This window comes from Macaca fascicularis, chromosome 15, assembly GCF_037993035.2.
Source record: "Macaca fascicularis isolate 582-1 chromosome 15, T2T-MFA8v1.1".
Taxonomy (NCBI): Eukaryota; Metazoa; Chordata; class Mammalia; order Primates; family Cercopithecidae; genus Macaca; species Macaca fascicularis.
The window spans coordinates 118107801-118125552 of record NC_088389.1 but is presented as its reverse complement, the minus strand read 5'-3'; the positions used below and the strand labels follow the sequence as shown (position 1 = coordinate 118125552).

Genomic DNA, 17752 nt, shown 5'->3' with positions numbered 1-17752 from the left:
GCCAGCAGCAGCAGTGGCAGGAGCAGAGCAGGAGCCTGGAAGGAGGAGGTGATTCCTGGCCAACCACAGCTGGGACATCACTGGCCCGCAGGGACTTAGCTCACCTATGGGTTCTTCAACTGGGACAAGGGACTTCAGGAAACTGAGCCAGAAAATCACTTGGTTCAGCTGGATCTCATAGGGCTCTTCTAGACTAAAGACAACAACATGGATTGATGTGGGATCATTTGCAGCAAAATAGTCGTAACAGCAGAAATACACAGGATTTCCAGAGAACTCCCACACGCTGAAATCGCCAACTCCTACAGAAAAAGAAAAATGATAACAATCGTGAAACATCACTAACTAAATTTCAATCATAATTTCTCTTAGCATTCCAAGGATTCGAAGTAGGCATAGTGATACTTATGGCATAATTCTGTATGTGTATACATCTAGTTATGACTTGGGCATGGTTTTTCCCCACTAAAACTCACGCTGAAATCACTGATGCTCAGTGAGGTGATGAGGGAGGTGACGCCTGGTGGGACGTGTTTGGGTCCTAAGGGCAAATCCCTCCCAAATGGCTTGGTGCCGGTGAGAGTGACTGAGTGTGGTCTTGCTCTCGTGAGAATGGATTAACTCTTGTGGGAATAGATTAGGTCCTGAGAATGTGGGTTGATGTAAAGCAGGTTTCTGTCCCTTCCCATGTGTTGACTTCCCCTTTGACCTTCTGCTACGCTTAGACCCAGCTCGAAAGCTCTCACCAGAAGCAAAGCAGATGCTGGTGCCGTGCCGCTTGAACTTCCCAGTCTGCAGAGCCATGAGCTAAATGAACCTCTTTTCTTATCAATTACCCTGTCTTGAGTATTCTGTTACAGCAACACAAAATGAACTAAGACACACATCTACTGAAGTCCAGATTGACTTGCGTCACGCTTACATATCTATAGCATGTATATCCATGTCTGTTTCTCTACTTATGTCTATACCTGCTTAACTCTTTCCCTAAGTACCTTCATTATTATTTGTGTGTGTATCTATCTATCTATCTATCTATCTATCTATCTATCTATATCTATCTATCCATCCCATGACTACTTCTAACACCCTGGAGTGTTACACACGCACACACACATAACATGCATGTACACATATATGTGCATACCTGGGTGCTTACATGGAAGAGAGTGTGTGTGTGTGTATACATATATATTTTGTATTACTCCCCCTCAAATATTGGTATATTAAAAAAAAGAGAGAATCACCTGGGGAAAAAACAAAGATCCACCAAGTCATATTATGCAGAAGTGTGAACACCACATCCATAACGACACAGTTGTAGCCTCATATATCCTTAATACAGACACTCCACCTTTACTTGCAGAATTTACTCCTGACAAGGAAGGAGCCAGGGACAAACTGCCCACTTTAGGTTCATGATTCCCAAACTCACAAAGTCCCACAGAGGATTAAATGAGAGAAGGTGGGTGAAAAGACTTGTCCTGAATAAGTATACATGAATTTGGGAACATGCCAGGGTATAGGATATTGACTGTAACAGTGACTATGAAAAGTCACCTGAATTTGGCTCAACAGAGACTGACTTGGCCAGGTAAGTGAGGGCCCTATCCAGGCTGCTCAGAAGCAAGAAGCATGCTCAGGTGTGAAAACAGGGACTGACTTGGCCAGGTGAGCCAGCTCCCAGGATGCCTGGAACCTCCAATGAACCTGAGATGCCCCCCTCTACACTGCCACATCCTGCCAGGACTGTGGCCGCCCATCACTGGCCTCTGGGGCCTGGCAGGACCACTTCCCCCACAGGATTTGAAGGCTCTCTTTACCTAGTTTACCCCTCAGTGCTTACTCTGTACCCAAAATCCTGCAGTCAAGACGCAGTCGGAGTCTAAAGGGTTTTTCTCAGTCTTGTAGTGAAGGAGGAGGGACCACCCTCCAAAGCTGGCTGCTTAGGCCAAGCGTGGAAAGTTCTGGTACCCAGAAATTGGCTCTTGGAGTGTGGGGTCCTGATGTAGGTTGTGGCTGTGAGAGAGCAGATGGGAGCAGGGCCTGGGTCCCAAGACAAGCTTCTCTTCTCTCTGTGCTGCCACAGCCAGTTCTGTCTGGGGAGCTTGGAGAAAGTTCTACTTTTAAGAGAGCAAAATGCGCCGGGCACAGTGGCTCACGCCTGTAATCCCAGCACTTTGGGAGGCCGAAGCAGGCAGATCACGAGGTCAGGAGATCGAGACCATCCTGGCTCACATGGTGAAGCCCTGTCTCTACTAAATATACAAAAAAATTAGCCGGGCGTGGTGGTGGGCACCTGTAGTCCCAGCTACTCGGGAGGCTGAGGCAGGAGAATGGCGTGAACCAGGGAAGCAGAGCTTGCAGTGAGCCGAGATTGCACCACCACACTCTAGCCTGGGCGACAGAGCGAGACTCCATCTCAATTAAAAAAAAAAAAAGAGCAAAATGCACACAGACCATGAACTCCCGCAATTTTTGCCCCCGGTACAGGGGGACCCTCCACCCCCATGGGCCTGGAGATGAGCCAAGGGAGCTGCCTGGAGACCGCATAACAGCACTGCTCCAGAGAGGGTGCTCAGGCTGGCTCCCACGCACTCTCTGAGTCCTAAGCAGCTACACTGCGGCACCATTTGTATGTTCCAAACACCCCTAGACTGCATCCTGCTCTGTAGTCCAATGGCCTTGGCATCACCCCATCCCTAGAGTCCCACTGACATCTCTGTCTGCAGCCACCACCTTGGCTGGCAGCTGCCACCAAGGTCTAGGCATGAGCCATTGACGGAGACCCCGCTATCCCTAGCAGAGTAGTGGCTGTGCATTTTCATGTGTCCTGAGGGCGGAATCCCGTCTGCAGCCGCTGCTGCTGTGTCCACTGGGTCTGAAGTATGTGCAAAGCACACCCTCCCCAGCTGGCTGCATATGGCTGCTGACACCGAAAGCAGGACCACTCTTCCCAGTAGCAGAGTCACAGTGCAGCCACTGCCGCCCTGACTCAAGCATTTGGCCAGGGGTGGGGATCACATGCACCACCAGCGGACCCGAGGACAGGCCTGCTGAGCTGGACCCCACGATCCCCTAAGAGCCGGAGTATGCTGTCTGGGGGTCTGGGAACGACCCAGCCCAGTCCACCACCGCTGGCACCTGAGCACTCCTCTCAGTGGCCTGAGGTCACGCCCAGCCAACCTACCACTATCATCACAGCTGGAACCCACCTGTATGTGCCACCTGCAGGGCTAGGTACTGGCCTGCCTGGCCCATTGCAGCCACTGCCAACATCAGCACAGACTGCTTGTGAGTCAGAGGGTTGTCTCACTATGACTACTGCCATCACTCACACCACTCCTGCTGCCCAGGGAACTGAGAACCTGACTACCCACCTGGCCCACTGCTACTCCCAGCCCACTGCTACCCACCTGGCCCACTGCTACTCCCAGCCCACTGCTACCCACCTGGCCTACTACCTGGCCCACTGCTACTCCCAGCCCACTGCTAACCACCTGGCCCACTACCTGGCCCACTGCTACTCCCAGCCCACTGCTACCCACCTGGCCCACTACCTGGCCCACTGCTACTACCAGCGCTTGAGCAAGCTGCCTGGAGGCCCAAGAATCAACCTACCTGGACCCACTAGTATCAGTGCCAGCATATACCACCTTGGGGCCCAAGGACAGGCATGCTCAGCTCACCACTGCCACCACGAGGTTCTGAGGACTGGCCTACATGGTATCCCCATCTCCAGAAAAACTGTACCACAGCCTCTACTAACAACCATACCCTAAGCCACTGAGAAAATGAGACACCACTGGAGCTATTTACAGCTGAAAAAAAAAAATCATATGGCCACTATGCTGCTGCATGCACCCAGAATCAAAGCCAAAGTGCCCTACTCAACCAACACCATAGACACATCTTCAGGAAAATGCCCTCCCCTATGAAAGCAAGTTCAAAAAGTTCAAAGAAGTGACTGTTATACCAGATGCACAGATATCAATGTAAGGACACAAGAAACATGAAAAAGCAAGGAAATATTATACCTCCAAAAGAGCATAATAACTCTCCAGCAACAGATTCTAATGAAAAATAAACCTATGCAATCTAAAAAAAGTGTTCAAAATCATGACATTAAACAAGTTCAGTGAGGTACAAGAGAATCCACAAAAACAACATGAAGAAGTCAGAAAAACAACTCAGAATATTAATGAGAAGTTTACCAAAGAATCAAAATAGAAATTCTAGAATTGAAGAACTTCTTGAATAAAATAGAAAATTTATTCAAAAGCTACAACAATAGACTAGATCAAGCAGAAGAAAAAATTTCAGAAATTGAAGACAGGTCTTTTATAATAATCCAATCAGACAACATTAAAAAAATAAAAATAAAAAAATAAACAAAGCTCTTGTGACATATGGGACACCATAAAGCAATCAAATATTCAAATTTTTGGTGTCCCAAAGGTAAAGAGAAACTGAAGGAGGTAAAAAATCTATTTATTAAAATAACTGTTAAAAACTTTCCAGGTTTGGCAAGAGATTTGGAAATCCAGATGCAGGAAGCTGGGGAGATCTCCAAATAGATACAATTGAAAAAAGGTCTTCTCCATGGCACATTATAGTCCAATTGTCAAAAGTCAAAGACAAAGGGAAGTCTGAAAACAGAAAAAAAAAAAAAATCTAGTCACTTACAAGGGAACGCCCATCAGACTCACAGCAGATTTCTCAGCAGAAATTCTACTGGCCAGGAAAGAATGAAATGCTATACTTAAAGAGCAGAAAGACGAAAATTGTAAGCCAAGGATACTACACTCAGCAAAGTTATGCTTCATAAGTGAAGGACAAATAAAGTCTTCCCCAAACAAGAAAAGCTGGAGGAATTGATCACCACTAGATCAAATCCACAAACAATGCTTAAGGGAGTTCTACACCTGGAAGTGAAAGGACAATTCTTCCATCATGAAAACACATGAAAGCATATATCCACTGGTAGAGCAAACATATTAAGGAAGAGAAAGGACTCAAATATTACAACTACAGAAAGCCACCAAACCACAATGATAATGAAGGAGAAAGAAAGGAATAAAGAATATACAAAACAACAAAAAATCAATTAATAAAATGACAGGAATAAACCCTCACATATTAATAATAACCTTGAATGTATATGGACTAATTTTCCACCTAAAAGATACAGACTGGCTGTTTGACTAACAAAACATGGCCCAGCTATATGCTGCTGACAAGAAATCCATTTTATCTACAAAGATACGTATAGATTGAAAGTAAAGGGATACAAAAAGATATTCCATGAAAATGGAAACCGAAAGTGAGCAAAAGTTGCTGTACTTATAGCAGATAAAACAGACTTTAAGTCAAAAACAGTAAAACAAAAACAAAGAAGGTCATTATATAATACAAAAGGGATCAATTCAGCAAGAGGATATAACAATTCTACACATACAGGTATTCATCACTGGAGCACCCAGATATTTACAGTAAATATTATTAGATCTATAAGGAAGAGATAGACTTCAATACAACAATATTTAGGTAATTCAACACCCCACTTTCAGCATTAGGCAGATTATATAGACAGAAAATTAACAAAGAAACAGTGAATTTAAACTGCATATTAGAGCAAATGGACCTAATAGACATTTATAGAACATTTAATCCAACAGCTACAGAATATACATTCTTCTTATCAGCACACAGAACATTCTCCAGGACAGAACATGTATCAGGACACACGAAAAGTCTCAACAAATATTTAAAAAATTGAAATTATATCAAGTATCTCCTCAAACCACAATGCAGTAAAACTAGAAATTGATAACAAGAAGAACTTTGGAAATTGTACAAATACATGGAAAGTAAACAACATGCTCCTGAATGACCACAGGGTCAAGAAAGAAATTAGGGGAGAAATTTTAAAAAAAATCTTAAAACAAATGAAAATCAAAGCACAAGACCAAAACCTACAGCAAAAGCAGTGCTAAGAAGGAAGTTTATAACAATAAACACCTATATCAAAAACTCAGAAACTTTCCAATAAACAATCTAACGATGCACCTCAAGGAACTAGAGAAGCAAGAACAAGCCCAACCACAATTTAGCAGAAGAAAACAAACAATAAGGTCAGAGAAGAACTAAACAAAATAGAGACTAAAAAAATACAAAGAACTGATGAAATGAAAAATTTTTTTATAATATGAACAAAATTGCTAAACCATTTGCTAGACTGACCTAGGGAAAAAAAAAAAAGAGAGAGAGAAGACCCAAAAGAACAAAATGAGGAATGAAAAGTAAGCTATTACAACTGATGCCATAAAAATACCAAAGATCATCAGAGATTATTATGAACAACTATACGCTAACTGGAAAATCTAGAGGAAATAGATAAATTCCTAGACAGATAATTTACAAACATTGAATCAGAAAGAAATAGAAAACTTGAGCAGACCAATAATGAGTAATGAGATTGAATCAGTATTAAAAAGCCTCCCCAAAAAGGAAAGTCCAGGTTTGGATGTCAGAAGAACTAATGATTCTCCTCAATCTATTCCAAAAAACTGAAGGGGAGGGAATTCTCCTTAATTTATTCCATGAAACCAGCATTGCCATGATAACAAAACCAGAAAAGAATGTAACAACGACAACAACAACACGGGCCAAGATCCCTGATAAACATAGATGCAAAAAACCTCAACAATATAACCAAATCCAACAGCACACAAAAAAGATGATATACCATAATCAGGGATGCAAGGATGAATTGACAAAATATACCACATCAACAGAAAGAACAAAAGCCATATCATAATCTCAACAGATGTCGAAAAAGCATTTGACAAAATTCAACATCCCTTCATGATAAAAGCAGTCAACAAACTAGGCACAGAAGGAACATATCTCAACATAATAAAGGCCATACATGACGAACCCATACCCCAATATAATAAAGGCCATACATGACGAACCCATAGCTGACATCATACTGAATAGAGAAAAGCTGAAAGCTTTTCCTTTAAGATCTGAAATAAGACAAGGATGCCCCCTACATCACTCCTATTCAACACAGTACTGGAATTCTTAGCCAGAACAATCAGGAAAAGGGAAAGAAATAAAAAGCATATAAACTAGAAAAGAGAAACTCAAACTGTCCCTCTTTGCAAATGATATGGTCTTGTAACTACAGAAACCTAAAGACTCCACCAAAAAACTCTTAGATAAGAGAAATAAATTCATAATAAATAGGTAAAGTTGCAGGATACAAAATCAACCTACAAAAACCAGTAACCTTTCTATACATCAATAATGAACTAGCTGAGAAAGAAATCAAGAGGGCAATTCCATTTACAATAGCTGCAATAAAAATAAAATACCCAGGAACAAATTCAGCCAAGGAGGTGAAAGACCCCTACAAGGAAAAGCACAAAACACAGACGAAAGACATTGAAAAGGACACAAACAAAATGCAAATACACGCTGTGGTCATATATCGGAAGAATCAACATTGTGACAATGCTCATGCTACTCAAGGCAATCTACAGATTCAATGCAATCCTTATCAAAATACCAATGTCATTTTTCACAGAAATAGAAAAGACAACCTGAAAATTTGTACGGAAATAAAATAGTGGCCAAATAGCCAAAGCAATCCTGAGCATAAAGAGCAAAGCTAGAGGCATCTCACTACTTGACTTCAAAATACACTGCAAGGCTATAATAACCAAAACAGCATGGTATTGATATATAAAAACAGACACATAGACCAATGGAACAGAATAGAAAACTCAGAAATAAATCCAGGTATTCATAGCCTGGATAACTTTTGACAGAGGCACTAACAATGCATAACTTTTGACAGAGGCACTAAGAACACATATTGGGGAAAAGAACACCCCTGTAAATAAATGGTGCATTTATTTACCCTGGGTAAATAAATAAATAAATATTTACCAGGGTAAATAAATGAATATCCATATGCAGAAGAATGCAACTGGACCCCTGTCTCTCACCATATACAAAAATCAACTCAGGATGGATTAAAGACTCATATGTATGTCCTAAATTATAAAACCACTAGAAGAAGACAGGCTTCAGGACATTGGTCCTACAAAGATATTGTAAATAAAACCTCAAAAGCACAGGTAATAAAAACAAAAATAGACAACTTAGAGTGTATTAAACTAAACAGTTTTTGCATAGCAAGGGAAACAATCAACAGAGTGAAGAGACAATTTGTAGAATGGGAGATAATATTTTGCAAACTATTTATGTGACAAGGGATTAATATCTGGAACATACAAGGAACTCAAACAGCTGAACAGTAAAATAACAAACAGTACCATCAAAAAGTGGGCAAAGGTCTACAGTAACCAAAACTGGTACAAAAACAAGACACACAGACCAGTGGAACAGAATAGAGAACCCAGAAATAAACCTGCACACCTACAGCCACCCGATCTGTGACAAAGTTGACAAAAATAAGTAATAGGGAAAGGACTCCCTATTCAATCAATGGCGCTGGGATAGCTGGCAAGCCATATGCAAAAGAATGAAACTGGATTCCCACCTTTCACCATATAAAAAAATTAATTCAAGATGAATTAAAGCTGTAAATGTAAAACCTCAAACTATAAGAATCCTAGAAGAAAATCTAGGAAACACCATTTTGGATACTGACCTTGAAAGAATTTATGACTAAGTCCTCAAAAACAATTGCCAACAAAAACAAAAATTGACAGGTAGGACCTAACTAAAGAGCTTCTGAACAGTAAAAGAAATTGTCAACAGAGTAAGCAGATAACCTACAGAATGGGAGAAAATATTCACAAACTATGCATCCAACAAAGGCATAATCTAAGATCCAGAATCTATAAAAGAGTTCAACAAGCAAAAACCAAATAACCCCATTAAAAAGTGGGCAGAGGACATGAACAGACACTTTTCAAAAGGAGACATACAAATAGCCAACAGACATATGAAAAAAAGCTCAACATCACTAATCATCAGAGAAATGCAAATCAAAACCACAATGAGATACCATTTCACACCAATCAGAATGGCTATTATTAAAAATACAAAAAAAACCGAACAAGAGATGCTGGTGAGGTCATGAAGAAAAGGGAACACTTATACATTGTTTGTGGGAATGTAAATAAATTCAGTCACTGTGGAAAGAAGCTTGGAGATTTTTCAAAAAAGAAAACTACCGTTTGACCCAGCAATCCCTTTTCTGGGTATATATCCGAAAGGGGACAAATTGTTCCACCAAAAAGACACACGCACTCGTATGTTCATTGCAGCACTATTCACAACAGCAACGACGTGGAGTCAACCCAGGTGCCCATCAATGGCAGACTGATAAAGACAATGTGGTACATATATATCATGAAATACTACGAAGCCATAAAAAAGAAGAAAATCATGTCCTTTGCAGCAACATGAATGGAGCTGGAGGCTATTATCCTAAGTGAATTAACACAGGAACAGAAAACCAAATACTGCATGGTCTCACTTATAAGGGAGTGCTAAACATTCAGTACTTATGGATGTAAACATGGCAAAAATAGAAACTGGGGACTACTAGAGGGGGTGGGAGGGATGGAGGCAAGGGCTGAAAAACTGTTGGGTACTATGCTCAGTACCTGGGTGCTGGGATCATTTGTACCCTAAACCTCAGCATCATGCAGTATAGCCAGGTAACAAATCTGCACAGGGACCCCTGAATCTAAAATACAAGTTGATAAAGAAAGGAAAACAAAAATGGGCAAAGAGCCTGAACAGAAATTTCTCAAAAGAAGACATACAAACGGCCAACAGGTAAATGAGAAAAATGTTCAATATCACTAATTATCCAAGAAATGCAAATCAAAACTACAGTGAGACATCCTCTTACACCAATCAGAATGGTTATTATGAAAAAGACAAAAAAAAAAAAAGTGGCAGATGCTGGCAATGATGCAGAGCAAAGAGAATTCTTATATATCGTTGGTAGAAATATACATTAGTACAGTTATTATGGAAAACAGTATAGAGATTTCTCAAAAAGACTAAACATTGAGCTAATACATGATCTAGTAATTCTGCTACTGTGCATTTTTCCAAAGGAAAGGAAATCAGTATATCAAAGGGATAAGTGCACACCCATGTTTACTTCAGCACTATTCACAATAGCAAAGATATGGAATTGACCCAAGTGTCCATCAAGGAACAAATGAATAAAGAAAACGTGGTATACACATAACAGAATACTATTTATACTTGAACATAAAACAGAATGAAATTACGTCATTTGCAGCAACATGGATAGAACTGGAGGACATTATGTTAAGTCAAATAACCCAGGCACAGAAAGATAAATACTGCATGTTCTCATTCACATGTGGGAGCTAAAAAAGTTGATTTTATGGAGGTAGAGGGTAGAATGATAGATACCAGGGACTGGGAAGGCTGTGTGTGTGTGCGGGGCGGGTAGGGGGAATGAAGAGATGTTGGTTAATGGGTACAAATGTACAGTAGATAGAAGGAATACGTTCTAATGTTCAACAGCAGAATAGGGTGACTATAGTTAACAATGCGTTGTATTTTTCAAAATAGCTAGAAGACAGGACTTGAAATGTTCCCAACACATAGAAATGATTGATAAAAACTCCAAGTGAGGGATACCTCACATAATCTGACTTGATCATTACATACATATTCTATACGTGCAACGAAATTTCACATGTACCCCATAAATATGTACAAATATTATTAACTTACTCAACAGTCATTTATCAAGCACCTACTGTATGCCAAGTGCTTTACTAGGTGCTGACAATACCCTGGTGTTTAGTTTTACTGTTTAGGGATGGTAGCCAGCCACGCTTCAATCCTGGCTCACTCTGAATATCAGTCTGTGTTGGATTTCCTTCTAGAAGTGACAGATACAGCCCAGGACAAGCTCCCATTAGGGATGACTGGCTGGAAGCCCTGTCAAAGGGAAACCTGAGGTCCTTCCCTTGGGGTAGGCAGGGCATACCATTCAAATAGGCATTCTGGATGTCGATGGCCTTGGTGGACTGGTCATCAGTGGAGCAGTGTGGGTGGTGGGTCGGGGCCACGAACACCTCCAGCATCCCTTTGGTAAGGCCCGGCTCGAACATCATGCTGCGGCTCCTCACACTCACGTTCTCGCAGCCTGGGTACAGGTTGTTGATGCTCACTGAGACTGCAGGACAGAAAGGATCACATGAGTACTCGCAGGGGGCAGCGTGCGCCTGTCTCCCTCCCAGGCTGGCCTTGAGGTTTCCTTATCGGAAGCACGCCTCTGTCCCCACCCCAACTCTGGCTTCAGGCTGAGTGTGTCTGCCATCACACGCGCAGAGCAGCAGTGCTCCCAGGCAGGCTGTGGGCTTTTCCGCTGGCTCTACCTCCCCACAACCATTTTCTGCCCCGCCTTGTGCCTGGGTGGCTGGTCCTGGGGACTGCGTCTCTAGGCTGGCCTGCCATGTGATTTAGGGTCAGTCAAGGGGAGGCGGTGGAGAGGGTGGGAGGACAGAGGTCGGGTTTCTTCCCTTGTCACTTCCTGCTACTTCTCTGATACTCACAGTCTCTGTCTGCCTCCACCTCCCGCTGAGCGACTTCTCTCTCTTGCACATGAGATTATTATTGCAGTGAAATGGAAAATGATTTCAGACAGTAGCAGGCCATGGTTAAATAACGCTGCATCACACACTGTGAGAGCTCCTCCTTTCTGAAACTCCCTTGAAGGCCTTTCGGTTGTACTTGGAGCAAGTCTGTGCTTGGGGCCTTCCGATTTTAGCATTTCCTCAACACCTGCTCATCTTCCCCTTTAATAAAGAGGGTGTGGGCATCAGCGTAGAGCTGGATTTTATTCACACTGGTTGCTGTTCACTGCATTTCTTTTTACTTATGGCAGTGGTACTGGGTTCCCATTTGTGATAGGGATATTAACTGTTTCATTTTCAAATCAATGTATTTCAGTACATTTTAAAAAGTGAGTCAGTTTAAAGGAAACACTACGCAAACAATGGTGAACTTGTGGGTGTCATAGGGGAGCTGAACAACAGAGTCTGGATCCCCTGTGTTTGGGCATAGAGCCTGTGCTTCCTCGCTGTCTCAGCTACTCACTGGCCTGACCCTCTCCCCAACTCTCCCACCAGGCTTGTGCAGGCAGAAGCTGCCTTTCTGGTCAGGACTGTGACCCAGGGCCCACGGAGGGTGCTCCGTAAGAACTTGGTGAATGAATAGCATTGGAGAAGGGGTTCATTGATCTTAACTGCAGTATCGTTGGTTTACAATTAATACAACAGACATTGCAAGGCACTAAAGAAGTGACCATTTCACCTGGGTATCTGACTTTAAAACAGACGATCCAAACACCAAGGTAATCCCTTACTTAAAGACCAAAGAGTTAAGACTTCGGACCTGGATAATGGGGGTATCCAACGGAGGGGATGAGGAGAAGAAAAGTGGATCCTAAGGGCAGAGTTAGGTACAGGGAAAGGAGAAAGGGCACTTGGAGGGCAAGCTTTATTCTTAAAAACACAAACACACATTATATTTCTGTAGGAAGTTGGCAGATAGGAATGTAAATAGAAAACAAAAGCAAAATGATGTTAAGCCTTGATGTCAACACAGCTGCCATTTTAGTGTATTTCTCTGCATATTGTTAATTCCAGTCTGACAAAAGCTGTGGGGTTGCCCAAGAATGGGTCTGTCCATTTCCCTGTGACCTGGAATCTGTGTCTAGGTGACTGCCTGTCAGGAACAAGCCTTGTTTAAGTGGCATGTGGCCGTGTGCTTAATGAGGAGAGCAGACGTTGGTAAACAGCAGTCATTCCTGCTCCTCGGTGGCAGTTTTCATTGGGAGGATAAAAGGTTAGGACAGGCTTTGTACAAGGTGTTATGAAAACAATAATTTCATGGGGAAGCACTGAAATCCCAGGAAATCATTTTTGTTAATACTGCCTCCTGGTGGTGTAACGTGGCAACACCCAGGAGACCCACTTCACTGGGTCACTGGGAATTCCTTCTGCAGGTTCCTCTCCACGGGAATAGGAATGGCCTCTTCAAATGCTCTTCCTGGACATTCATGCCTCCTATGACCTTGAATGTTTTCCTTCCCATAGCTCAACAGCCACAACCCTCAGTGTCCCCACAGCTCAGTGATGTGTGCAACAGACAACTTTCAAGTGCACCCTGTCCCATCTCCTGGCTGGGAGCTCAGCCTTGGCCTCCAGCGTTCTCAAGAGAACGGCAGTGGCAAAGGGCCAAAACTCTAAAAGCAAACTTCTTGCTGTCTTATGATATAAATGTCGCCATGTAGGCATCTCTCCCATTGAAGGGAAAAGGGCCTGACAATTCTAGGAGAGGTCACGGGAGCCCTGGCCTAAAAGAGACCCCAGCACGGTCTGCCAGGCACCAGCAGTATCCCCAGTAGGTGACAGTGGTGCTGCTTCAGGAACCAGGCCCAGTCCCTGGAGGCACGCTCAGGGGCGGCAGTTCCTCGGGTGTCTAACAAAGCCACGCTGCCCCGTCGGCCCCCAGCACACATACCCTCTGCCAGAGTCCAATCTCCCCAGGCCGCCCTCGCGGTGTCCTGTGCTTGTGCCCTGCTCTGCATTTCCAGGGCATTGTCTGATGCTGACGTACAAGCTGTGAGGGCAGCAAGTGCCTGGTGACCCGCCCAGTTTAGGGATGGGGGCATCCTCTCTGTCTCATCCACCTCCAACTCCAGCTGCCGAGCTGTGCCTTCCGCCCAGGGATCCCTCAGCCAACAGGCTTCAGGGGCACCCACCAGCGCACACTACCTCCACCAGGGGCAGGCTGTCCTGACCGTGGGGGCCCAGGGACCAGGATGGCCGCCTCCTCCCCAGACGCCATGGCTGGGCTGAAAGCAGCTGGTGTGACTACACCTCAGGGCTCTCATGCAGAGGGGCTTCTGTCCCCACGCCAGGACCCCCTCCCTGAGCCCCGGCTAAAGATGCTGTCCCCACAGTGGGGCATGCAGAAAAAGGGTCACCCTGAGACACCCTTCACTAGGAACCCGCTGCAAAGACCAGACACAGATACTGAGCAGAAGCGAGGCCATGGATACCTCACGTCTGAGGCCAAGGGCAGAGCCACAGGTGACATTGCCCCCTCCCAGGACTCCACAATGGGCACTCCTGAACATCATCTGCACACCCACTCAGGCCTTGCAAACTTTCCAGATCATGACCTCATAACCTCTTTCTCCCTCTCACTCTCTCTCTCTCTCATATCCCACCCTCCCAACCACAGAGGTTCAGGTTGCAGTGACCTTAACCACAGCAGAAGCAGCCTGCCTCCCTCTAAGAGAGCAACTGAATCCCACTTAAATCCTCAACTAGAGCAGAAATCACACCGGAGGGTGGGCGCGGTGGCTCACGCCTATAATCCCAGCACTTCGGGAGGCCAAGGCCGGTAGATCACAAGGTCAGGAGTTTGAGACCAGCCTGAACAATATGGTGAAAACCCACCTCTACTAAAAATATGAAAGTTAGCCAGGCATGGTGGCATGCGCCTGTAGTCCCAGCTACTCGGGAGGCTGAGGCAGGAGAATGGCATAAACCCGGGAGGCGGAGCTTGCAGTGAGCTGAGATCCGGCCACTGCACTCCAGCCTGGGAGACAGAGCGAGACTCCATCTCAAAAAAAAAAAAAAAAAAAAAGAAACCACACTGGAAAATGGAAAGGTGTGCCCGTGAATTCCTTAGGCAGGGTGTCATTGACAAGCACTGGCTCAGGCACCAGATGTTCTGGGATTTTCCACCTGTGCGCCTCAGGAAGCCAACTGACTCCTCAAGGCTGTAGTGAAACAGCGGTAAAAACACCCCGGAAGCCGTCACGTGGACTAAATGAGGTGTCATTCAGACCGTATTTCTCCCAGTTCCTGGCACACAGTGCTCTATAATATTGACATATGTATCAGCAATATAATAATACAAATTATAACTCTGTTTTGGTTATTCTTTCTTCTCCTCATTTCAATTCTATAGCTGTGTTCAGAGACCAGAAGTTGAAAAGGGCATATAAATCTCAGCCAACTCTCCACAGCTACCCATGGCCCCTAACATCCTCCCTCACTGAGGGGATGTAAGAGAAACACAAACTTTAACACATTTGGTGTCCACCTGGGGAACAGACCTGGCTCTTCTGTGACATCATATACAGAGAATGAATCAAGACACGAAGCACAAAACTGTTCTGGTTTAGGAAACTCTTCAAGGTCTCTCATCTTTCCACAAACGAACTCGCTCTGTCTAGAGGAGGATTCAGTTGGAATCACACCCAAGATTGCATCGTTTTCTCTTGCTCACTGCCAGGTGTTTCCTGACAGCCCCCTAACGTGAATCCATAACCCTGTCTGTGGCAGGCCCAGAAGGCAGCAAAGCTTCCCAAGGAGGGTGGATGTGACCAGAGAGACCATCCCTGAAAACCACTAAGGAGCCTCTGGAAACCCCTCTCCAACCTTGAACTGAGCAGGATGGTGCTTCCTAGAAATCCCTTTTTGTTGCTCTACGTATCTACAACACTGGGTCTGCCTGTAGCACTCCAGAAAGAAGGATAAGGGGTGAGGACCCTTCTTGGGCTGGTACTTGATCTGTGCTATGCTTGGACTGTTTGAGTTTGAGCTCTTTTAGTCTTTAAGGCCAGAGCCCCTGAGTAGAATGCAATGCAATGTGCAATTGTGTCCCCAAAGCTGACTGTGCAAATTCTGCAGTTTGCACATTTATGAGGATGGACCTTTGTGTCTGTGGCTGTGATTTCAGAGAGGCCCTGGTTTTGCTACTGCCAAGTCAGTTTGCTATTGCTGGACAACAGGCAGCACACACAAGGCCGCCAGCCAACCTGGACCTGAAACCCACTAAGGCCACAGGGTCCAGTACAGGGCAAGTGACCCAAACACAACTGCCTTCCCCGCCAGACCTTGAGAAGAGAGAGAGTAGAAGCCAACACCTGCTGGAAAGACAGGGGCCAGCGTGGAGGTTCCTACCTGTGGGCTTAGAAGCCAGGGGTGAGGGTGGGAACCTGCTGGAGTTGGTGGAAGACAGTCTGGGCCGACGCCTTCTGAAAAAGCTCCTCAGCAGCCCACACTTGAGAGATTCTACAAGGGTGGTTTTCCCGGATCCCGAGTGGCCAAACAGCTTGAGCTTAATTCTTGGCTGCAGGTTCTGTGTGGGTCGGAGCTGCTGGATGAAGAATCCTCGGTGCGTATCCTGAGCACGGATGAGAAAGAGCCAGTGAGTGACAGGAAAAGAGGCAAATAATGATTCTCAAGGTTCCTAATTCCCAGCGTGCAGTTTTTACCCATGCTGAGGGTAAGTTTCTTTCTTTTTTTTTTTTTTCTTTTTGAGATGGAGTTTCACTCTTGTTGCCCAGGCTGGAGTGCAATGGCATGATCTCAGCTCACCGCAACCTCCGCCTCCCGGGTTCAAGTGGTTCTCCTGCTTCAGCCTCCCGAGTATCTGGGATTACAGGCATGCGCCACCATGCCTGGTTAATTTTGTATTTTTAGTAGAGACGGGGTTTCTCCATGTTGGTCAGGCTGGTGTCGAATTCCTGACCTCAGGTGATCTGCCCACCTCAGTCTCCCAAAGTGCTGGGATTACAGGTGTGAGCCACCGTGCCTGACGGTATGTTTATTTCTATCACCAATGAAAACTTTGAAAATTCAGGTAAGAGGCCGGGCGCGGTGGCTCAAGCCTGTAATCCCAGCACTTTGGGAGGCCGAGACGGGCGGATCACGAGGTCAGGAGATCGAGACCATCCTGGCTAACACGGTGAAACCCAGTCTCTACTAAAAAATACAAAAATCTAGCCGGGCGAGGTGGCGGGCGCCTGTAGTCCCAGCTGCTCGGGAGGCTGAGGCAGGAGAATGGCGTAAACCCGGGAGGCGGAGCTTGCAGTGAGCCGAGATCCGGCCACTGCAGTCCAGCCTGGGCAACAGAGCGAGACTCTGTCTCAAAAAAAAAAGAAAGAAAATTCAGGTAAGATTCACATAACATCAAAGTAACCATTTTCAAGTGTGAGAATCAGAGGCTTTTAGTGCATTTTCAGTGCTGCAGACCATCACTACTGTCTCCTTCCAGAACATTTGTGTCACCCCAAAAGGGAGCTCCGTACCCGTGAGCATTCACTTGGCATTCCCCTGTTTGCTCAGCCCCTGGCAACCACAGAGATGTTGTCTGTCTCTAAGAATTGCCTATTTCCATTGCATTCTGATGCATGACAAGATGGGTGGAGCAACTGTGAAGCCTTCAATTTTTTGGGGGGGGAGAAACCCCCATACTTTATTTAGAAATTTATCAGAAAAACATAATTGGATGGCCCAAATGTCCACTTCATAACTGTAGGTTTGGAATAGGAGCTTTATCTTACTGTTAACTACCTACTAGCACTTTTGATTTAACTTCATGGCAATGTCACCTGTATGTGAATATTAAAAATATCTACCATCACTTTTGGTTTCAACCACATGGCAACCTAAGAAGCCTAGGAACAGACCTACAACAAATCAGGCACGGTGGCTCACGCCTGTAATCCCAGCACTTTGGGAGGTCAAGGTGGGTGGATCACGAGGTAAGGAGATCGAGACCATCCTGGCTAATGCAGTGAAACCCCATCTCCACTAAAAATACAAAAAATTAGCCAGGTGTGGTGGTGGGCGCCTGTAGTCCCAGATACTCGGGAGGCTGAGGCAGGAGAATGGTGTGAACCCGG

General features: G+C 44.7%; 1 protein-coding gene across 7 annotated transcripts in view; it reads right to left on the bottom strand.

The window, feature by feature from the left end:
- The window catches only part of DAPK1 (death associated protein kinase 1), a 210960-nt gene that overhangs the window by 11320 nt on the left and 181888 nt on the right, over positions 1 to 17752 (bottom strand). For all 7 annotated transcript variants that reach the window (XM_074017761.1, XM_074017760.1, XM_074017763.1 and 4 more), the window contains 3 exons: positions 16026 to 16248; positions 11027 to 11215; positions 105 to 302 (listed from right to left, as the gene is read on the bottom strand). In XM_074017761.1, the coding sequence (XP_073873862.1) occupies positions 105 to 302; positions 11027 to 11215; positions 16026 to 16248 (610 nt within the window). The remainder of the gene's footprint in view (positions 1 to 104; positions 303 to 11026; positions 11216 to 16025; positions 16249 to 17752) is intronic.